This window comes from Carex rostrata, chromosome 23 (assembly GCF_964058835.1).
Source record: "Carex rostrata chromosome 23, lpCarRost1.2, whole genome shotgun sequence".
NCBI classification, from domain to species: Eukaryota; Viridiplantae; Streptophyta; class Magnoliopsida; order Poales; family Cyperaceae; genus Carex; species Carex rostrata.
This window is the reverse complement of record NC_135940.1, coordinates 5,850,551-5,875,052: the sequence shown is the minus strand read 5'-3', so window position 1 is coordinate 5,875,052 and position 24,502 is coordinate 5,850,551. Positions and strand designations below refer to the sequence as shown.

The 24,502-nt window shown below is 32.3% G+C and overlaps 1 protein-coding gene and 1 non-coding gene across 4 annotated transcripts; one reads left to right on the top strand and one right to left on the bottom strand.

The window, feature by feature from the left end:
* Window positions 1-649: 649 nt before the first annotated feature.
* Window positions 650-14,452, top strand: LOC144574961 (uncharacterized). Of its 3 annotated transcripts, XM_078325074.1 has the most exons (5): window positions 12,068-12,121; window positions 12,881-13,223; window positions 13,765-13,884; window positions 14,007-14,046; window positions 14,107-14,452. In XM_078325074.1, exons 2-5 carry the CDS (start codon window positions 12,885-12,887, stop codon window positions 14,202-14,204), a joined length of 597 nt encoding a protein of 198 aa, XP_078181200.1. In that variant the 5' UTR covers window positions 12,068-12,121; window positions 12,881-12,884; the 3' UTR covers window positions 14,205-14,452. The 3 variants fall into 3 exon arrangements, with proteins under 3 accessions (XP_078181198.1, XP_078181199.1, XP_078181200.1); XM_078325072.1 differs by lacking the exons at window positions 12,068-12,121; window positions 12,881-13,223; window positions 13,765-13,884 and adding exons at window positions 650-1,140; window positions 3,567-3,906; window positions 4,379-4,498 and having other exon boundaries at window positions 14,007-14,452; XM_078325073.1 differs by having other exon boundaries at window positions 12,062-12,121; window positions 14,007-14,452.
* A 7,983-nt stretch (window positions 14,453-22,435) lies between these two features.
* On the bottom strand, window positions 22,436-22,632 carry LOC144575246 (U2 spliceosomal RNA). The gene has a single exon (XR_013518383.1). It is a non-coding gene; the product is annotated as a U2 spliceosomal RNA (small nuclear RNA).
* Window positions 22,633-24,502: the final 1,870 nt, after the last annotated feature.

The window sequence follows — 24,502 nt, the reverse complement described above, 5'->3', positions numbered from 1 at the left end:
AGGAAAAAGAAACAAATTAAAGCAATTAGGAAGCAGAGACAACTCTCTTTTGATAAGTCCCCTGGGCCAGTTTGTAATTTCATTACAATAACTTAATGCCTTTGGGAAGTGAGACCAATTGGTATATCTTCTAACATTGGAGGACAGAATGTTTTAACTAGGAATATCAAACTAAATTATGCTCAAAGCTCTTAGGATCATAGTTATGTATTGAGGTTTCCTTAGGTTGCTCAGAAAAACAAGTGATATAAACAAGAAAAAATTAAAAAAAAAAAAACAAACTGAAATAAAAATAAGGGAAGATCGGAAGTGGGGATGGAGAGGGAAGCACCGCCAGAATAGGTGCTTGCTGCCTTAGCGGGTTTCCAGAGAAAAAAGGCGGATCCTCTTCGACAAACACATAAATGTCATGATATGTAACTGTGCGATCCTCGTCAGCAGGGAGGGATCACAAATCTATCTAGAACGTCAATTTTAATTCAAAGAATCTCGAAATCAAAACAATCAAATAACTGGTGGCCAGTAACAATCCAAAAAACCCCAGAGATTCTCAGCTAAACGCTTAACTTCGCCTGGACACCACAAATCTTGGGGTAAACCCAATATATTAATCCAAAATGTCTAAGGCCGATATCCCTTTGAAAAATAAGCGAAAGAGTAAGGCTCCAGAGTAAAAATCACATTACCAAGGGAAATCATCCTTTCCTGAATTGCTATTTCTCGCCAGGCATCATCTGGAGGGTCTATCAAAAAGAATTGGGGAGCTAACTTGCGAGGAATCCATGGCCAATCTTTCATAGTTTCAAAATGCACCTTTTGATGAGACTGAATAAACTGGGCTCCCCTATTCTGATGATCAAACAATACAATGCCTCGAGCAAGGGTAGCATGTAGACTACAAGTGTCCTTGTTCGAATAGAACTTCATAGAGTTGATGTAGGGCACTGAGAGTTGCACTGTGCGGGTTAGGTTTTTGTTCTAACGAGTGTGGGGGAATAACCCAAACACTATTACCGTTGCTACCTTCTCTTACCTCCTTCATTTTCTTCCCCTCTCATCCCTCTTCTGTCATATTGTATCTACACACGGGACATGATCTATGCATATATAACCACTTATCTATGCACTCCTCATGATACTGTAAGTTTCTATGCATTAACATAGAACAAACATAATTTTTATGATCTTAAACAATAATTGTCACAAACATAAAAGTACATGATGTGAAAGATGCAATCATGCTACTTCAACTTGATGTATAAACGGTTTATCTTAATGTTACAAACTTTTGAAATGAAAATATTTGTGTATAACCTCTAATGTAAAAGGATAAGACCTATTTATACTTGTTTAGCTTTAATCTACATCCATCAAATATCCAATAAATATATTAGATTTAGTGTGCCATTAAAAGTAGAAAATTAAAATAATTGAAACTCTCAATATTGATAACACTAAGAGTTACAAAATTTATTTAGTGACCTTAAGAAATAAAACTCTCAATACATTTACATCCATTATCTAGATCACTTAATTGGAATTAATCTAACAAATACTTGTGCCCACTTGAAATCTCCAGTACCACCTCTTCTTTGAGACAAACAGTTTCTTGAAACAAACAATCTGCTTCTTCTTCGTTAACATTTTTTAGTGTTTCGATAGACACCTTAGACTCTAGAGGAAGCCCTCAAGTGACAGATCCGGTGATCGACATCGCTCACAACAAGCTCCGGTTATTTATGCACTGAGTAAGGAAGGCGAAGAAGGAATTTTTGGTCGCAGAAACTGGAGATTTACGATTTTTTTTTTTCTATTTTTTTGGGAGTTTGATATAAAAAATGAGCAACAGAGAAAAATATGATTTATACTTGGGGCGAAGGAAATTGAACTCTGTGGAAGAATTAAGAAGCTCCACAATTTATCTCTGTTTTTTTTTTTTCTCATCTATGAAAATGGTCCAGAAGGAAGAAGGGAAGAGATTAAATAGTTAATTATAATTTATAGAATATTAAGTCTAATTAATTTCAGTTATTAGTTATTTGAACAAAATAGAGTATTAATTATACCCTTAACGGGTATACCCTACCTACCCGCCCGTGCCCGTGCCCGAGCCCGGGTATGGGTCGGGTACTCGGGTACGCGGGTATGGACAAAAAACGGACCGGACGGGGTTTTTTGGACCCATACCCGACCATACCCTATCCGACCATACCCGTACCCGACCTTACCCGTACCCGACTTTACCCTACCCGGATACCCGTCTACCCTTACCCGTACCCGTACCCTTATACCCGACCCACTTTAATTCAAATTCAAACCCAAAATTTGATTTTTCCCCCACCCGGTTCAAAAAAAAAAGAAAAAACAGAAAAAAAAGAAAACAGAAAAAAAAACAGAAAAAAATAACAGAAAAAATAAAATAAAATACCCGTACCCGTACCCGCCCTACCCGTCAAGGGTACACGGGTACGGGTATAGGACGGGTAGGGTATGGTTTTTGAAAAAAATAACCGACATACCCGTACCCGTATACCCTAGTACCCGTCCTACCCGTACCCGAGACGTACCCGTACCCGTCCCGGGTATACCCGGGGTACCCGTACCTGCCTGGCCATTAATACCCTAGAACAAATACGTGAGTTATTCGAATTTGAAAGGGTAAATATGGTATTATAGAATTTAGAGGGGAAAATATGTAATTTCTAAGTTTTTGAGGGGTATACACTAAACAATTGGGGAGAGAAACTCCATTGCTCGCTGAGATAAAAATTAGAAAACTGCCCTTCTCATCTCCTTCTCTTCTCCTCCGCCCATCCTCTCTATCTCTCGAGGAGCTTTGCTTTCCAGGCATCTCTCTCTTTTGCTCTGTTGTGGTTTTTATTTATATTTTGTAGGGAAAATTCTAGATAGTTAGTGAAGAAAAATAGAATATTTTGTTAAACGCTATTGTTGGTTTTGACTAATTTGAGGTCGTAAAGCTCCTATGCTGCACCAAAATTTAGCTTGATCTAATCTTAGATTTGGTGCCTTCATTAATAAATAGTAATTTTTTCAGATTTTTTCATGTGAATTCAAGTTTATATTGATTACGTGATATATATGTAGACGGGAACTGATGGAAATAGTTCTTGAAACCAAATTTCTAAATTTTACCTTTTAGAACCAAAATTTGAAGGGATCTATTCATTTATTGTTGGTCAAGTGGACAGTTAGATTATATTTTCATACGATAGTCTTTTTCCTTCTTCAAATATGCTATAATTGGAGTAAATTTGGGGAACTTTAGTCAATTCCCAGTTTAGTCATTTCTTAATTGGATTTATTTAGTACAATTTTGGCCTAAATTTATTAGACGGCATTTACAAAACCCCAATTTTACAAAAAAATCTTTATTTGACAGTTACTATAATTCAGATTTGTGCTAATCTTATTATAATAAGGCTAAGATTAGGGTTACATATCTGATATATGCTTCGGGTTAGGTTTTTTATAACCTATAAAACATGGAGAAAAAGTAATGAAAGGTGATTTTTATTGTTCTTAATTCTACATGCAATTTAATACAGAGCAATGGCAGCTTCCTCTCATCCAGGAGTTGTATTGAACCCAGTCCCGATATCATTTGCGCCTCCTGACACTAAAGGAGTCCCCATCGGGACTGCTAATCCAACTCCATCTGTTGGAGAATCTCCAAACAACGCAAAAGAAGTCAAGAAGAGTAAGAGATCCAAAGTGAATGAGGAATCACCCTCTGTCTCGACTGAATCAAAAAAGGCAAAGAAGCCGAAAATCGACGAGGACGCACCATCCATTTCAGCTGAGTTCAAGCGGCCGGATTGGCTTCCGGAAGGATGGAGTATCATAGAGCACATCAGAGGAGGCAAAAAGGCTGGCTTGAAGGACAAGGTTTATTTCATATCAGTATATAGTGATTTATGTTTCAATTATCTCTCTGTCTGAATTTATATTTTTCAAGGACTTAAAATGTTTGATATAACTTCCTTTGTAATGATTTTGGTTTCTGTTTTTTAATGTAGTAAAAATTGATTATGTTGGTTATTCTATGTTTCATTAGAAAATTTGACATCCTTGTGATTCTTTCAAATTGAATATCATATAAGGGGTACAAAGGACATTATATTATATGTTGGTTCCAAATTGTCTGTGTACTCCCTCCTTTTATACAGATAGCACTATGTGTGCATCGAACAAGGGTTTTGCAAATTTTGTCTGTGAACTTCTTAGTTCTAAAAATTGGAATTTCAGATTCCATTACAGTCCCTCGTTTCCATATTACTAAATTAGTATTGTTATTGACAAAAAATGCCATTCCTAACATTTCTATCTTCTTCTTTTTTTTTACCTTTTGCAATTTCAGTATTATATTGAGCCAGGTACTGGCAAAAAGTTCAGGTCACAAGTAGAGGTGCGCCGCCACCTTGGGTTGTTAGATGATCCTCCTAAGCCAAATGAGAAAAACAATTCTCCTAAAGCAAAGGTTAGTTATAAAATTTCACAAATCTTATTTTTGTAATGAAACATACTTTGCCCATCCAAAACCATACCAATTTCTTCAGAATTTTCGTTCTTATGTTATATTTGTTTTCTACATTGATCGGTCCAGTGGTTCCAGCAATAAAAAGGAGAGCAATAATAGGATGGCAGACAAAGAAACAGGTGCCAATGGTCAATACCGAGTTGAAAAGATCATGCTTTGTAAGACTAGCACCATTATGGTCAATACCGAGTTGGAGCCCCAGCTCCAGGGCATGTTATGTAGAGTCGGTCGGCCTCCTAGAGGAGGTGTTACTGGTCTCATCGACAGATAGTATTGAGAATATTGATTTCCAACAGATCTCAGAAATTATTCATCATTGATCCTAAATTATGAACAGAGGCAACCTACAGCTGACTTCTATCAATTAGTACCCAGCCTTTATTTTATATCATACTTAGCATTATGTAATTAGGCAACATAGCAACGGTCACTAGATGACAAGGGTCTATAAATAGACTGTAAAGAATCAGAATTGGTTTATCCTCTCAATTGGTGGCTTTAAATTTTGAAATGCTGCTAAGGAACTAAATTGATAAAATTTATTGGGCATTATTGTGCAGAAAGTCTGGGAAGTCCCCGTAGGCACTATTGAAAAATGAGAAGCATAGACATTTTACTGATTGGAGGCGTCTAATTGTCCACAGTCTTTTGTCCACCATTTGTCCACAGCTTTGACTTGCGCGAATACTGTAAAATTACTTCTACATGCTGTATAATTATACAATATATCACATAAAATATATTACTTAATCATAAAACATCCAGCAACTATTTGAAGTGGTCTCATGATAGTTAGAAAAAAAATTGCAACTTGCACAACAAGACAAAATAAATGTACTTTCAAACTGTACTTTCGGAAATTACAGTTATAGAAAGTTAGAGTTAGTTATTAGCGGTTATTAGCACTGGGTTGAATCTTGTATACTGTAAAATTGAATATTGTATACTGTAAAATTGAATCTTGTATACAGTAAAATTTTCAATTGAATCTTGTATACTGTAAAATTGAATTTTCTACACAGTAAAATTTACAATTGAATCTTGTATACTGTAAAATTGAATCAGCAAAACTGTAAAATTGAATCTTGTATACATTAGAATTTTCAATTGAATATTGTTCGGATGAGTAAGAAGCATTTCTATCATCTTTTTCTTTCAGATTTTCACAAGATGAATACTGTAAAATTACAATATGAATACTGTAAAATTACAAGATAAATACTGTAAAATTAACAAATCAATACTCCATATCGCCTTTCTATCATCTCTTTCCTTCAGATTTCCACAAGATGAATACTATAAAATGACAAGATGAATACTGTAAAATTAACGGGGCAATACTATAAAATTAACAGATTAATACTCCATATCGCATCTCTATCATCTCTTTCTTCCAGATTTCTACAAGATGAATCCTGTAAAATGACAAGATGAATACTGTAAAATTAACAAGGAAATACTGTAAAATTAACAGATTAATACTCCATATCGCCTCTCTATCATCTATTTCTTCCAGATTTCCACAAAATGAATACTGTAAAATGACAAGATGAATACTGTAAAATTAACGGGGCAATACAGTAAAAATTAACAGATCAATATTCCATATCGCCTCTCTATCATCTCTTTCCTCCAGATTTCATTTGAAATGCTAGATCTGTTACTGCATACAACGAAAACAACAAATTCAACAGAAATAACTTACTAGATTTGAATTTTGTCGTGCTCTTCAACAAAAACAACTCCTATTCGATCGCGCTCCACGATTGAAGGTTCCATTGCGATCATGTATAAAAAATGAGATCGAGTCAGTAATCTCAATTAAAATCGACATTGCAAAGGAATGAATCAGAGAAGGTAAATACAAAAAAACAACAATTACGATTTCGTTGCCGTCGCGGCCGATCCAGATTTTTTTTCCGATCCGATCAAAGATGAAAAATGTCATAAGGAGATTATATAAGAAAAAATAAATAAAAAAGTTACAGATTATTATAGGAAAAAGAAAAAAGTTACAAATTGAAGAAAGCGGACAAATTGAAAAATCGGAGTAAATATTAGTTCCAATCCTTTTTTGAGTAAAGAATAAGAGATCGGAGCAAATTGAAGAAAAAAGTTCCAATCCTTTTTTGAGTAAAGAATAAGAGATCGGAGAAAAAAGTTACCAATTGAAATCGCCTTAGAAAGGAAATCGCCTCAGAATTGAAATCGCCTCAGAAAGGAAATCGCCTCAGAATTGAAATCGCCTCAGCTTTACGGAGAAGAAATCGCCTCAGAAATTTAAGATATCGGAGAAGAAATCCTTTTTCAGATATCGATTTTTAGATTCAGAAATTTTTATCTCTGTAAAGTAAAAAAGTAATATCGGAAAGAAATCGCCTCAGTTGATCGGAGAAGAAATATTTTGAAAATGAGATTCAAAAGGGAATAGAGGCACGGAAGGAAGGTTAAATAGGCGGAGTAAGTGGTTAGAAGTGGGGACCGGTGTCCGTTAAAATTAGTTAAACACGGGGTGGATAACACTGTGGACAAATGGTGGACAGAAGGCTGTGGACAAAAACCTTTTCTCTATATATATATATATAGATGGGCTATGGTGCATTGCAATGCATGGAGGAGTTTGTGCATTGGACCATAAATCTAAAATTCAAAATTCAAATGGCCGATCCTTATCGTTCATCTTGTTCTCCATATTAATATGTGCTTGGAGACCAAATTTTACATTTTTCTGAATTTTTTTTACTATTCATTAAGTATTTTACAAAATTGTTGATCCAACGGTGGCTTAGCAAAACAGTAAAATCAGCCGCCACCGTTGGATCAACAATTTTGTAAAATACTTAATAAATAGTAAAAGAATTCAGAAAAATGTAAAATTTGGTCTACAAGCACATATTAATATGCAGAACAAGATGAACGGTTTGGATCGGCCATTTGGATTTTGAATTTTAGATTTATGGTTCAATGCACAAACCCCTCCATGCATTGTAATGCACCATAGCCCATCTCTCTCTCTCTCTCTATATATATATTTTTTGGATTTGGCTAATATTCTATGGGTTGCATATATATATAAGAGAAAAGGTTTTTGTCCACAGCCTTCTGTCCACCATTTGTCCACAGCGCTATCCACCCCGTGTTTAACTAATTTTAACGGACACTGGTCCCCACTTCTAACCACTTACTCCGCCTATTTAACCTTCCTTCCGTGCCTCTATTCCCTTTTGAATCTCATTTTCAAAATATTTCTTCTCCGATCAACTGAGGCGATTTCTTTCCGATATTATTTTTTTACTTTACAGAGATAAAAATTTATGAATCTAAAAATCGATATCTGAAAAAGGATTTCTTCTCCGATATCTTAAATTTCTGAGGCGATTTCTTCTCCATAAAGCTGAGGCGATTTCTTTTCTGAGGCGATTTCAATTCTGAGGCGATTTCCTTTCTGAGGCGATTTCAATCGGTAACTTTTTTCTCCGATCTCTTATTCTTTACTCAAAAAAGGATTGGAACTAATATTTGCTCCGATTTTTCAATTTGTCCGCTTTCTTCAATTTGTAACTTTTTTCTTTTTCCTATAATAATCTGTAACTTTTTTATTTATTTTTTCTTATATAATCTGCTTATGACATTTTTCATCTTTGATCGGATCGGATCGGATCGGAAAAAAAATCTGGATCGGCCGCGACAGCAACGAAATCGTAATTGTTGTTTTTTTGTATTTACCTTCTCTGATTCATTTTTCCTTTGCAATGTCGATTTTAATTGAGATTACTGACTCGATCTCGTTTTTTATACATGATCGCAATGGAACCTTCAATCGTGGAGCGCGATCGAATAGAAGTTGTTTTTGTTGAAGAGCACGACAAAATTCAAATCTAGTAAGTTATTTCTGTTGAATTTGTTGTTTTCGTTGTATGCAGTAACAGATCTAGCATTTCAAATGAAATCTGGAGGAAAGAGATGATAGAGAGGCGATATGGAGTATTGATCTGTTAATTTTACTGTATTGCCCCGTTAATTTTACAGTATTCATCTTGCCATTTTACAGTATTCATCTTGTGGAAATCTGGAAGAAATAGATGATAGAGAGGCGATATGGAGTATTAATCTGTTAATTTTACAGTATTTCCTTGTTAATTTTACAGTATTCATCTTGTCATTTTACAGTATTCATCTTGTGGAAATATGGAAGAAAGAGATGATAGAGATGCGATATGGAGTATTAATCTGTTAATTTTATAGTATTGCCCCGTTAATTTTACAGTATTCATCTTGTCATTTTATAGTATTCATCTTGTGGAAATCTGAAGGAAAGAGATGATAGAAAAGGCGATATGGAGTATTGATTTGTTAATTTTACAGTATTTATCTTGTAATTTTACAGTATTCATATTGTAATTTTACAGTATTCATCTTGTGAAAATCTGAAAGAAAAAGATGATAGAAATGCTTCTTACTCATCCGAACAATATTCAATTGAAAATTCTACTGTATACAAGATTCAATTTTACAGGTCTGCTGATTCAATTTTACAGTATACAAGATTCAATTGTAAATTTTACTGAGATTCAATTTTACAGTATACAAGATTCAATTGAAAATTTTACTGTATACAAGATTTAATTTTACAGTATACAAGATTCAATTTTACAGTATACAATATTCAATTTTACAGTATACAATATTCAATTTTACAGTATACAAGATTCAACCCAGTGCTAATAACCGCTAATAACTAACTCTAACTGCCAATAACTTCCTATAACTGTAATTTCCGAAAGTACAGTTTGAAAGTACATTTATTTTGTTCTGTTGTGCAAGTTGCAATCTTTTTCTAACTATCATGGGACCACTTCAAATAGTTGCTGGATGTTTTGTGATTGAGTGATATATTTTATGTGATATATTGTATAATTATACAGCATGTAGAAGTAATTTTACAGTATTCGCGTAAGTCAAAGCTGTGGACAAATGGTGGACAAAAGACTGGGGACAATTAGACGCCTCCATATATATATATTATTGACATTTGTTCATTGTATCAAATTAAAGGGTTGTACATAATTTAATTGGATCTAACCCACTAATAGTTACGACGTGACATTTTTCACTGTATCTTTTTTTTTTTTTCTATTAATATTTGTTTATTGTATCAAAATGAAGGGTTGTACATAAATTAATTGGATCCGACTGTCAAATGGTTGTGATGTGGCATTGACATTTGTTCATTGTACATAATTTAATTGGATCTGATTTACTAAGGGTTGCAACATGCATGTATTGTTTACTGTATTTTTTTTTTTTTTCTATCGATGTTTGTTCATTGTATTAAATTGAAAGGTTGTACATAATTTAATTAGAACCAATTCACTAATGGTTGTGACGTTGCATTGCTCACTATATATTTTTTTTTCTTTTGATATTTGTTCATCGTATCAAGTTGAAGAATTATACAGAATTTAATTGGATCCGACTCATAAATGGTTGTGAGATGGCATCATTCATTGTATCATTTTTTTAGTTTTTACTGACATTTGTTCACTGCATCAAATTGAAGGATTGTATAGAATTTAATTGAATTCAACCCACTAATAGTTGCTATATGACATTGTTCACTGTATTTCTATTGACATTTTTGTTCACCATATCAAATTAAAGGATTGTACAAAATTTAATTGAATCCGACCCATTAATAGTTGTTACTAGCATTGTTCACTGTATCCTTTTTTTTTTCTATTGACATTTGTTCACCGTATCAAATTGAATAATTGTACGTAATTTAATTGGATCAAATCCACTAATAGTTGCTACGTGGCATTATTCACTGTATCCTTTTTTTCTATTAATATTTATTCATTGTATCATATTGAAGGGTTGTACTGTACATAATTAATTTGGATCTGATCCAATAATAGTTGTTACGTGCCATTGTTCAATGTATTTTTTTTTCTATTGATATGTATTCATTGTATCATATTAAGAATTGTATATAATTTAATTGAATTTGACTCAGTAATAATTATGATGTGCCATTGTTCAATGCTGTTTTTTCCTATTAACAAATATTCATTGTATCAAATTGAAAAATGGTACAAAATTTAATTGAATTCGACCCACTAATAATTAGGGATCCGTATCCTCCCAGATACCTCACTCAACCCAATTAAAACTGACGGTTCAGATTTACTCTCAACCGATGCATGAGATTCGAATCGAACTGGTTTAATTTGTTTCAAAACGAACTAATTTTGAATTAAATTAATTGCGAACTACAAATTTTTCGAATTGAAGTCAATCGAATTACGAACTACCATTTTTTTTGGCAGCCCTAGTTATACCGGTAATTTATGCATTAATTTTCTTCTCGTGGAACAAAATTCACACAGTTTCCTTTTACCTTTCACGAATTCATACTAATGGATTATGGGCCAGTTCAAGATTTCCTTACATTTTATGCTGCTGGATTGATTAAAATCAAGGCATGAACCTAGTCAAATGAAACTTATTCCATTGTTAATTTGTTACGCTGCTAAAACATTTTCCTATTATAAGTTATCATTATATTAATAATTTTGAGCTATAATATAAGTTGGTTCCTGCATTATTAAAGATTAATGGTTGAATCCATTTGTTGCATTATTTAAGATTGGAACCTAAATAGTTCGCGAATTAATTTCGAACAAATTATATTCAGTTTGAGTTTGATTTGAATAAGATTCGAACCGAACTGGTTTGATTTGTTTCAAAATGAACTAATTTCGAATCGGATTAAACTCAAATCGAATCACAAACTACAAATTTTTTTGCCACTCGGGGGCAGTACTATTTGTGCTTTGAGATTCGTGTCAGTTTTAAAAGAATAATTTTGAGCCATCCGATTCAATTATACTTAGGGCCTGTTCGGATGTAATCCCGAAAATACTGTTCATGTGGGAAAAAAAAAATTCACTCAGACTGAATTTTTTTTTTCCCATGTGAACAGTAAATTTTAGTTCAAACTTTTTCTATTCCCGTTCCTATTCTCATTCCCACTGTGCAGCCAAACAGGGCTTAGTGAGGTAGGGAATGTGAATTTAATAATTAGTACGTGACATTGTTCACTGTAATTATTTTATTAATATTTATTCTTCAATTTATTTTTCTTATAGATATGTTCAATGCATCAAATTGAAAAGGTACAAGTACAACACTACTTGAGAAAGGAAAAAAAAAAAAAAAAAAAAATTGAATACGGATACAAAATTAATTTGATCCGACCCCCTATTTTCAGCGACGTCGCATTGTTCACCGTACCTATATTATTTTCTTTCCTTTTTTACATTTGTTTACTGGATCGAATTAAAAGCGTTACTAAGAGAGGCCATTCTTCGCTGAGAAAGTACTTATAAAAATTGCTTCTCGTCTTCTTCCGAAGCAACCTTTGAGGCTTTCACTGCGCGTTGGTATCTCTCTTTTTCTCTCTCGCTCGATTCTCTCTCCGCGTCTGCTCGCGCCACCCACCCCCCCCCCCCCCCCCCCCCCCCCTCTCTCTCTCTCTTTCAAGCAAGCTTTGCTTTTAAGGTATCTTTTTCTTTTGCCCTGTCGTGGATTTTTTTTTTTTTTATATTTTGTAGGGAAGACTCTAGAGATTATTGGAGAAAATATAATATTTTGTTAAACTGAAGTTGTTGTATTGTTGGTTCTGTCTAATTTGATGTCGTTAAACTCTTGGGTTACCTTTTTTAGACCAAAATTTAGCTTGATCTAATCGTAGATTTGTTTCCTTCTTTAATAAATATTAAAATTTTCAGGTTTTTCGTGATCGTTTTTATGTGAATTGCTGGTTTTATACTGATTAAGTGATATATATAGACGGAAATTGATGGAAATAGGAGGAAGAACCAAATTTCTAAATTTTTACCTTTGTTGGTTTAATGAACGGTTCCGTAGGTTGCAACCAAGATTTTGTTTCCATACGAAATTCTTTTCCTGGCTCATATATGTTATATTTGTATTGAAACTCTAAATAACTTTTAATATTAGACGATTTCCAATTTGGTCATTCCTAATTTGATTTATTCGGTATTTGGCCTACAATTATTAGTGAGTATTTACAAAAACTCAATTTTGCAAAAAACCATTTATTTGACGGTTATTATAATTAACATTTGTACTAATCTTAGTCAGAAGGCTAGGGTTAGAATTCTGTATATGGTTTTTGCTGCAGGTTAAGTTTTCCATAACCTAGAGTCCCATTTTTTGGTTCAACAAATAAAAGGAGTAGAAAATATAGTGAAAAATGGTTTTACTGTTCTTAATTCTACATGCAATTTAATACAGATCGATGGCAGCTTCATCGAATCCAGAAGTCGTATTGAATCCGGTCCCAATCTCCTTTGCGCCACCTAAAACTAAAGGGGTGCCCATTGGGAGTGTTAATCCAACTCCATCTGTTGGAGAAACTCCAAACAGCACGAAAAGAGTCAAAAAGAGTAAAAGATCCAAAGTGAACGAGGAATCACCCTCTGTCTCGACTGAATCGAAAAAGGCGAAGAAGTCAAAAACTGACGAGGATGCACCATCCGTTTCATCTGAGTTCAAACGACCGGATTGGCTTCCGGAAGGATGGACTGTTTTAGAGCGTGTCAGGGAACTAGGCAAAACTGCTGGCTCCAAGGACAAGGTTTAATTCCCTTTCAATAGTGGATTATATGGTGATTTATGTTTCAATTATCTCTGTCTGAATTTAGATTTCTTTTTTTTCTTGAAAAGCCCTGGTAGTTGCTACCAGGTTCTGAATTTAGATTTTTTCAAGGACAAGGTTTAATACCTTTTTAATAACAAAGTGTGTGGTGATTTATGTTTCAATTATCTCTGTCTGAAAAAAATTCGGTTATTCTTTGTTTCATTAGAAAATTTGTGCAGACATTTAGATATTCTGTGTATTCTTTCAAATTGAATATCACATCATGGTACTAAGGTCATTTTATCATATGGTAATTCCAAATTGTCTGTGAACCTCCCTCCATTTACACAATATAACACTATATGTCTGCACCGAACAAGGGTTTCGCAAATATAATCTGCGAACTTACCAAGTTCTAAAAATTTGAAATTTCAGATTCCATTTCAGTCCCTCCTCTTCATATTACTAAATTAGTATTGTTACTGACAAAAAATGCCATTCTAACATTTCCATCTTTTTTTCCCTTCTGAAATTTCAGTATTATATCGAGCCAGGTACTGGCAAAAAGTTCAGGTCACAAGTAGAAGTGCGCCGCCACCTTGGGTTGTTAGATGATCCTCCTAAACCAAATGAGAAAAATAATTCTCCTAAAATAAAGGTGAATTATAGAACTTCACAAATATTATTTTTGTAGCGAAATGTATTTTGTTCCATTCGAAAGCATACATATTTCTTCAAAAAAATTCATTTTGATATATTTTCTTATTCTACATTGATCAGCCTAGTGGTTTCAGCAAGAAACAGAAGGATGACAAAGAAAAAGTCGCCACCAGCGGCAATGACAAAGAAACAGCGGCCACCAGTGGCAATGACAAAGTAACAGCCGCCGCCAGTGGTGATGACAATAAGGAAACCAAATTAGAAGATGATGTTAAAATAAGTGGGGAGGAAAGTGCAAAAAAGCCAGAAGAGGTATGAGATAAGCAAAAGAAGTTGAGAAAGAGATGTTTGTCAATTCTCTTTGTTTGTTATCTTATTACTCATTATATGCTTTTGTGGACACCATCCCAGTATTAGGAGAGCATTGATTGTAGACTTGTAGTTGGCTGTGGAATTTTTATTCAAATATAATTGTTATCTTATTTAGGAAATATTTATTGAATTTGTGGTCAGATTAGTTGAAATGTTATTCTTTATTCTTTCACTATCTAGTTAAAGAATTTGATATAGGCATGCATATGTTTTCCCCACTGTTTTTTTTTTTTTTTTTTTTTTGTGCCTGGAAGTTACTTGAGTGCGGATCCTCCGAGGTAATTCAAACTTTGAGTCTCGATTCGGACCGTCCGATCAGAATTCGGGCCAATCTGGTTTGAGATAGAATGCACGGGGTTCCTTTAATATTTGTGCCAAAGCAGATTGGATGGTCCGGATCTAACTCAAAATTTGAGTTAACCTTCGGTGATATGAATTCAAGTTACTTGGGCGATTAATTATTTGTTCCGATTAATTATTTTATCTGAAATAGGGTTGTAATAATTACCCTGTTCCGTTGCCATAATTAATCTGAAATAGGGGGTGTGATAATTATCTGTTCCAGTTATACCCCTATCAGCGTAGTTATCTTTTGAAATCGGGCAGAGGCTGCCAAATGATATTCATTAAAATTACCAGTAGGTACATCATCCTTTAGCTAATTAGAAATAAATCCCTGTCATGGGGTCCTATCTAAACGCCACTTTTTAACAAACAATCCTTATCTAAGAACCCAAAGTAAAAACCAACTCCCAGTTTCTAAAAATTAATTTATAATTTATAATTTCTATCAGCGTAGTTATCTGTGAGTATATTATTATCAGTAGAATTTATACACAAATTGTTTGGCATTCATATATAAATACGAATAATTTATACTTCCATAGAGATGTAAGTATCTAAATACGAATAAACTATCTCAAACTTGTAATTTAATTTTGTTTTTTTGTTAATATAAAATTGCGTTTTTTTTATACTTGCTATATATTATTATAATTTTAATAATTATTTAATTAAATAATATATAGCATGTCAAGTATTTCTTTTGTTATTTAATACTTTTGTTTCGATATTTTGAATTATCTATTCTCTTATACTGCATATTTGTTAAAATTATTTGAGAGTTATTCGTTTTAAATCTATATCTACGAATTATCTGTTTTATATCTACATTTAGTTAGGCGTGAATTTGGTTCTAAATTTTACAATTGTCTAAGATTCATATACGCATTTGTATCTATATCCGTTTAATAAATTACGTTATTAGCACTATCGATAACGAATTGATTTTTTTTTTTTTTTTGGAAATCGAAAATTGTTATGAACCTTTCTGAAGTCTGGTTAATCATAAAAAGTGACATGTGAAATGCATTATTCTCCGGGTGTACAAATTATAGGGGACTTCAGCATTATCAATTGCAAAATTGGGAGTAAAATTGTGCAAATTTAGCCCTTGGTATCCGATGCGGCAATATATCAGGTCGATCAAAAACAAAAGAAAAATGCTAATAGACGTATGAATGAATCGGCTGTGTCTTATCAATTTGAAGTAGTGAAACAAATTAGTCACGACATATTAATTTTGCCATAAAATATTGGATCCTGATAACAATTTTCGCAAAAAAATCCGTACAAATTGTCAAAAAAATCATAGAGAAAAAACTCAGTCATTAATAAGCGTTTAGTAAACTCTTAGTATTTAACTTGAAGCATCAAAATATTTATATTGAATTTGCAAAGTATTAATCCCTATGTAATGATCTCTATTTATGAAAGAATAAATCAATCCATCAATTGTCCCTGCACAAAATTTGTTTTTTTTTTTTTTTGAATCGTCCCCGCACAACTAGGGACCATTAAATAAACAATCCCCTTACAAATACTTGTCAGTTATCCCCCGCACAAAATTTCCTTTTTCTTCTGGATTGTCCCTGCACAATTGGGGACCATTAAATAAACAATTCTCTCACCCAATGATAAATACTTCTCAGACATAATGATAAATATTTTATGTTACATAAATAAATACTTTTCAAACATAATTACAACTTTCAGTAAAACATCAATAATAAATACTTCTCAGACATAATAATAAATATTTTATGTTACATGGATAAATACTTTATATTATATGGATAAATATTTCTCAGACATAACTGCAACTTTTAGTAAAACATCAATGATAAATATTTTTCAAGTATAATGATAAATACTTTATGTTACATGGATAATACTTCTCAGACATAATTGCAATTTTCAGTAAAACATATGTACGTCAAAGACAATGATAAATACTTGTCAAAAATAATGATAAATACTTTCTTGAACTTGTTAATAAGTAATATTTAATCAAATTAAAGTATCGTCATGTCAGAGATAATGATATATACTTCTTAGACATTGTGATAAATACTTGTTAGCAATAATGATAAATATTTTTTTGAACATCAATAAACAAATAAACATTTATTAGCGGGAATTGTTATTAAAGAAAAATATAATTAATTCAGGGATTGTTATTTTAGGGCAGTATAATTAATGCGGGGATTGTTATTAAATGACAGTAAAATTTAATGCGGGGATAAATGAAAATTATGAGCGAAATAATTGAGGGGATTAATGACAGTTAAGGAAAAAAATGAGATAGAGAGTGCGGGAATAAATGAGAGACATGGATGGGAAAATTAGTATAATTATTCTAAAATATTACATCATGTTTGTCAATCACGTAATATAACTTGTGTGTAGTGTGACATATTTTTTTCGATTATAAATAGTATGTAATATGATGTAAATAATTTTTTAACATTATTTTTTATTAATTTTATTTTGTAAAAGTTTCTTAATTTTTTAGTATATTTTGTTATTATTTTGTGTGAATTAATCTAAAATCTGAAAAAAAAAAAAAAAAAAAGAAGAAGCTAAACATGACAATTGACAAGTAATATTATGTTTGATGACGTTATGTATGGTCACTGTGACATGACTGTATTTTATAATTGTCATCACGTCACGTATTCCATTCACTGTTTTGGAGTACAGCTGATCGCTGTGTCGGATCTAGTTGTCCCTTTTGCTTTAGTTTTTAATGTGTAGAACTTCTATGTAGCGGGTATAGTGTGCTACACGGAGACTCGTTACCTTTTGGCTATGGAATTCCGACATATAGAATGAGGGGCGTTGGAACTCTAGAAGGCATGAATTCGCATCCTCTCAGATATCAGACTTTTTGGAAAATCTCAATCGTTAAAATACGTGCTGCACGAATCTCGAATCTCAAGTAATACTCCCCCTGCGCTGTCTCCGAATAGGCACCAGACACGTCGGTCACGCAAAATATGAGATATCTGAGGTAGCACTCGAAGGCATGAATTCGTATCCTCTGAGATATCTCAAACTTTGCGTGACTTTATGGAAAATCCTAACCGTTTAAATACGTTCTACGCGAATCTCAAAGCACACGTAATACAGACCCTACATCACCCCCGAATAGGCACCGGACACGTCGGTCACGCAAAAGTTGAGATATCTCAGAGGATACGCACTCCGAACTCCGAAGGCATGGGGGGTAAATCTTCACGAGTGTATTTCTGTACTCGTTCTTCTGTATTAATCGTGTTTGGAGTGTGATTTTTAATTGTCTTCGTATATGAGCTTTGTAACACCCGGCAAATTTAACAATAATATTTTTCAATAATTTCAATACTATTTTGAAATATATTTTTCTTGTTTTACTTATAAAATTAAATATATTTGAGGACTAACATAAAAAAAAGAGTGAGGCTATATAATAGTGTGGAGGGTTCAAATGCCTCCATGTTTTTATGCCTCCATCATGTCTTCATCTCTCTTCATTATTTTCAAAGTGCAAACAGTCGATCCGAACCGCTCAATCTAACCTCCATACTAAAATATGTTTGGAGACCAAATTTTATATTTTTAGGAATTTTTTGACTATTTTTTTAGATAGGTACAAAAATACTGTTTTAGATGGTTCAGATTTATTGATTTTGTACCTATCTAAAAAAATAGTCAAAAAATTCCTAAAAATATAAAATTTGGTCTCCAAACATATTTTAGTATGGAGGTTAGATTGAGCGGTTCGGATCGACTGTTTGAACTTTGAAAATGATGAAGAGAGATGGAGGCATGATGGAGGCACAAAAACATGGAGGCATTTGAACCCTCCTCTATAATAGTACATTAAAATTTAAGAATCGGTCTGTGCATTGAATTCATATCTCTGTTTTAAATTCAAATAATCAATCCAAACAGTTCATTATTATTATCATACTAAAATATAGTTGAATATCAATTTTTTTTTTTTTTTACTATTTTTAAGTAGATAGAAAACTACTACTCTCGGATTGTCCATAATTTTTTTATCAAGTGATTTTCTAATTGTCTAGAAAAATAGTAAAAAAAATTAAATTTTGACTTCCAAGTATATTTTCATATTATAATAATATTAAACAACTCAAGATTGATTATTTAAATTAAAAAAATAAAAATATAAATCCAATAAACAGGCCCATCCGCACATTGCGCTGTACGAAGGCGCCATACCTTCAACCCTCTCCATTTTCTTCAACCATCTCATTTCGTAATTTTTTTTATAAAAATCTTCTCTAAAGAGAAAAAGTAAGGAAAAAAAAACAAATAAGGGGTGCAAACGGATTGGATAATATTCGACAATAACTGGATCCGTATTCAAAAATTTAATATGAATATCCGATATTCGAATATCCATGCAGATACGGATACGGTTTTTAATTTTAATTATTCCTATCCGAATAGTAGATATATACCATATAGTTTAATATATATTATGAAAATATTTATGTATATATCTACAGATATTCAATCCTGGTTTTACCACTATCTGATCCGTATCCGATCCGTTTGCACTGCGTTTGGATGAAACAAAGAATAGCTCGGAATAGCTCGCTAACTCCAATTTCGGAATAGCTACTAACCCGATATTTTAATGGAATAGCGGAATAGCAGCTAACCTGAGCTATTCCTTGTGTTGAGAATAACGTTTTTTTTTTCACCCAAACGTGAAATAGTCAGAATAGCTCGCTAAGAATAGCAGTTATTCCTGAGTTAGCGCTATTCCTGTGTCATCCAAACGTACTCATGAGAATAGACTATTCTAATAAGACAAAATACTTGGATTCCCTATTCTAGTTATTCAACTCCAACCAAACATAGAACAAGCTATTCCGAATAACCTTATTTAAAAAATAGTCTATTCTCACTCCAATCAAATATACCGTAAAGTAATAATTCTCTTTTTAAGTCCCATTGTAATTCTCTATTTTCGTTATAACTCCCATTATGACTCTCCATTTTCTCTATAACTCCCTTTTGTAACTCTCATCGTAACTCTCCATTTTCTTTATAACTCCTATTGTAAAACAGAAAAAAAACAAATAAAATTGGAAAGAAAAGTAAAATAAGATAAAGCAAAGAAAAAAATACACAAAAAATAACGGTTAGTCAAAATTATCGTATAAACTTTAAACTTCGATCTAAATAGCTTTTTAAATTATTTATATAATGAACTTGTCTAATACCAACATTCACTGTTTTTGAATTTTTTTACTATTTTTTATGATTTATGAAAGATGGTACAAAATGGCTTAAAAATGCCAATATTTCATGAAAGAGAACAAGAGTACATTTTCTTAGTATATGGATTCCATAGAATATCTAAGGTTTAGCTCTAGTTTGACATATATATATTTTCCCGAAATTTTTAAAAATACCATTTTCGGAAAATTAATAAATCAAAACACCATTTTCGAAATTTTTTATTAAAAACAGCATGGCCGCTTCTGTGGGAAGCGGCCACATACAATCGGGCCGCTTTGGAGGGCAGCGGCCACTGGAAAACACAAATTTTCTGAATTTTTCCTTTTTTTTTTTTTTTTTTTTAAAACAGAAATTTTTTTATTATTTTTATTTTTTGTATTAAAATATTAGAAATGTTGAATATATTTCTTTGAATATAGATGGAATGCAATATAATTTGATTTATTAGAAAGACTGCAACAAATAACCCGGATTAATATTTTTCAGGCCGGATTTTTCGCGGCTGTAAGAAAAATTAATATATTTCTTTATGTGTTATTGGAAAAAAATAAAAATGTTTAGATTCTGAGTTATTGATCCCACTTCAAAAGTCACTTCTAGATAATTCAGAAAATATTGTGATCTTTCTAATACATTTAATTTATAAAAAATTATATCTATTTTGAGAATTATTTTTTAAAAACAATCATTAAATAAATTAAAGTTTTTATTTTTTTTCAAAAATAGATACAACTTTTTATAAATTAAATGTACTAGAAGGATCATAATATTTTCTGGATTACCTAGAAGTGACTTTTGAACCGGGATCAATAACTCAGAATCTAAACATTTTTATTTTTTTTCCAATAACACATAAAGAAATATATTAATTTTTCTTACAGCCGCGAAAAATCCGGCCTGAAAAATATTGATCCGGGTTATTTGTTGCAGTCTTTCTAATAAATCAAATTATATTGCATTTCATCTATATTCAAAGAAATATATTCAACATTTCTAATATTTTAATACAAAAAATAAAAATAATAAAAAATTTTCTGTTTTCAAAAAAAAAAAAAAAAAAAAAAGGAAAAATTCAGAAAATTTGTGTTTTCCAGTGGCCGCTGCCCTCCAAAGCGGCCCGATTGTATGTGGCCGCTTCCCACAGAAGCGGCCATGCTGTTTTTAATAAAAAATTTCCAAAAGGGTGTTTTGGTTTATTAATTTTTCGAAAATGGTATTTTTAAAAATGTCGGTATATTTTCTTTGTCATATATTTTACTTACAAAATTAAAAAATATGAGTATTCAGAAGAAAAAAAATCATAAAATTCGTGAGATCAAATCACTGTTAGTGTTTATATGTAAAACATTCATTCTATACACACTAAATATCTCTTAAAAAAAAATAGCCAACTGCTCTATAGTGAGGTGGTCAGGTTATATTTTGAATATTTGAAAAATCAAGGACAGATTTGTTATTTTTTTTAGGGCATTAATAAAAAAAATGGGCTTGGAGCCTTGGACTGTTTCGGTTTGGCGCTGTCTGAATTTTCGATTTTAGACCTTAATAAGAATTTTTTTGTATGCTCTTGGTCTATATGTCCAAAACCCACCGACTCCACGAATTGATTTGCAAATCATGCTTTTATAATTTTACTCCACGAACTTGCACACCAGTTGCCAAAAATATTATCATCCACTTTTACCACGTGCCTATGCAAATGCAGGTTAAATAATAAGACGAAGTAATTTAGAAGAAAAATAATTTGAATAACAATCGAAGTGGGATAATAAGAACTCTAGCCGCACAAGGAGAGAAGATGCGTCCCCTTTCTTTGATCTGTGTTTATTTATTTATTTTGGAGAAATTCCATTTTTTTCTTTTCATTTATCTTTATTATTTTTCAATTTTTCTATCTATTTGATTTTTGTGCCTGCATAAAAGGCTGAGGAATAATGTTTTTTCTTGAGTTGTTTATCACATTTTCTTCAATAAGAAGTAAGAACTGCTCAATTTGACAACTCTTTATTATACATATTTCTTTTATTTCAAATCTTTTTTTCTCAAAAAAAAAAGTTTGGTTAGTATGACTTTCTTGGTGGAAACTTTAAGTTGAGATGGTTATAAATTTTATTTTTAGATACTTGAATTTTTGTTTCTTGTCTAAATGAGCAGTTTTTTTTTCCTAGTTTGGCGAATGAAGAAATAAATCAGAAACTAAAAAAAATAAGCGCAAATGAAGCATTAACAAATTTTTCAATGTCACACAAATATACCATCTTATTTCATCAATGTTTGATTTGCACACAAAATGTGGTGCTTTTTGCATAATTTCATTCTACTAATGCTACCTGAATTATTGTTTACAGGGTTTGTACAAAACTTGTAGCAAGTTCTGTTGACCCATTATACCACATTAAATGACTCACTACACAGAACACATATATAGTTACTGTTACAGAAGACCTTACACAATAGCAGAAATGGAAGAGATCTTCAAAGATGGTTTCTGCTCGGTCTGCTCAGGCTCATAGTGACAAGTCTAATTCCATTTGAAATTAATCCCGTTACGAAGATAAAAATTTTACAATTAGTTTTGGTAGGGGTGCGCCAGGCCCGTGAAATAGTGCAGCGCATGGGCGACGCGTAAGAGCCCCAGTAGCAAGCTACTGTGGTGGGCCCTTCCCCACAAAAAATAAATTTAATATCGTTGTGAGCACATGGCCCACATATCAGATATTAAACTGATAAGAACAGATACTACACTTGATCTTAGCCAAAAGGCCGAGAAAGGTATGAGTTGTGTTGAAGCCGGGCGTTCCGTTTAATAAGCAGTCTGAGGAGCTTGTGCAGCTTACACTTATATTGTGGGACTAATCAGGCGCTATGATATTGCGTCTTTTCAAAGGGAACGACCGGTTTAATAGCTACTAATGGACCGGGCTTATCCTGAGCTAACTGACTGGACTCAAATATGGGCTTACTTTGAAACGATTGCTATATAAATTTCTAAGGTAGATTTTTCACTACATTTATCTGGTATTTGAAGGCTACATGCTGATGGTGTTTATCCATCCATATCTTTAAAATATATATATATATAGAGGAGGGATCAATTTTTTTTTTTTTTTTTTTTTTTTTTTTTTGAGTAATAGGAGGGATCAAGTTACAACACTTGAAAGTTACAACAAAGTTACAATATCATTTTTTTTCATTTTCAAAGTCCAAATCATCGATCCAAACCGTTAGATATTCAATCTATATTAAAATGTGCTTACAGACCAAATTTTATATTTTTTGAAATTTTTTTGCTATTTATTAAGATGGGTACAAAATTGCTGTTTTTTAATGGTGCAGAATTTTAATAAAAACAGCGATTTTGTACCCATCTTAATAAATAGCAAAAAAATTTCAAAAAATGTAAAATTTGGTCTGCAAGCACATTTTAATATAGATTGAATATCTAACGGTTTGGATCGACGATTTGGATTTGGAAAATGAAAAAAAATGATGTTGTAACTTTGTTGTAACTTGATCCCTCCTCATATATATATATATATAGTACGGCTAACGCGCTTCCTCTAGTATATTAACAATATGCTTATGGTCTCTAAAATCTATCGAATCAGCTTTAAATGATAAATCTAAACCGTTCAAACCAATGTCCTTAATGAGAGCTTCGTTTCCATATAAAAAAAAAATTAAGTTTTGAATTTATTTACTATCAAGTCAAGCGGTCAAAAGATGAAGGATTTTATGCGCATTTTAATGCACTATTTTGGTCATTTTTTTGACCGCTTGACTTGATAGTAAATAAATTCGAAACTTAAATTTTTTTATATGGAAACAAAGCTCTCGTTAAGGACATTGTTTTGAACGGTTTAGATTTGTCATTTGAAGCAGATTCAATAGATTTTAGAGACCGGAAGCATATTGTTGATATACTAGAGGAAGCGCGTTAGCCGTACTCTCTTTATATATATATATATGTGTGTGTGTGTGTGTGAGTAGGGTTAAAATGCACCATTGGTTTTGGGCTCCAACCATATCCCATATCTCTATCTCTATTCTCAAAGTTCAAACAGTCGATCTGAGCGGCTCAACATGATCTCCATATTAAAATGTGGTTAGAGATCAAATTTTATATTTTTTGGAATTTGTTTACTATTTTTTTAGATAGGTACAAAATCACTGCATCTGGACTATCCAAAAATAGTGATTTTGTATTTATCTAAAAAAATAGTAAAATAATTTCAAAAAATATAAAATTTGGTCTTTAAGCATATTTTAATATGTATATCATATTGAGCGGTTCGAATCGACTGTTTGAACTTTGTTTAAAATGCACCATTGATTTCTTAGACATTTGAATTGTTTCCATTTACATTATTTTGGATAATTTTGTTTTACAACAATTCTGAACAGTATATTTGTTTGACCTTTCAATTTATAATAAAGACTCCAAAAACAAACTTTTTTGATATCTTTATGTGCTATCTGACTAGGTCTCTGGTCGGGTCTCCCCACAATTTTAAGTGCGCTCGGTAGACCCTCCATTGATATTCATTTTGTGCTCACCACTATCTACCAAGCTTTAAATGGAGCTCTTCATCCCAGCTTGAGAGAGTGCACAAATTTCACATCAATTAACACACTTCACTTCTGCG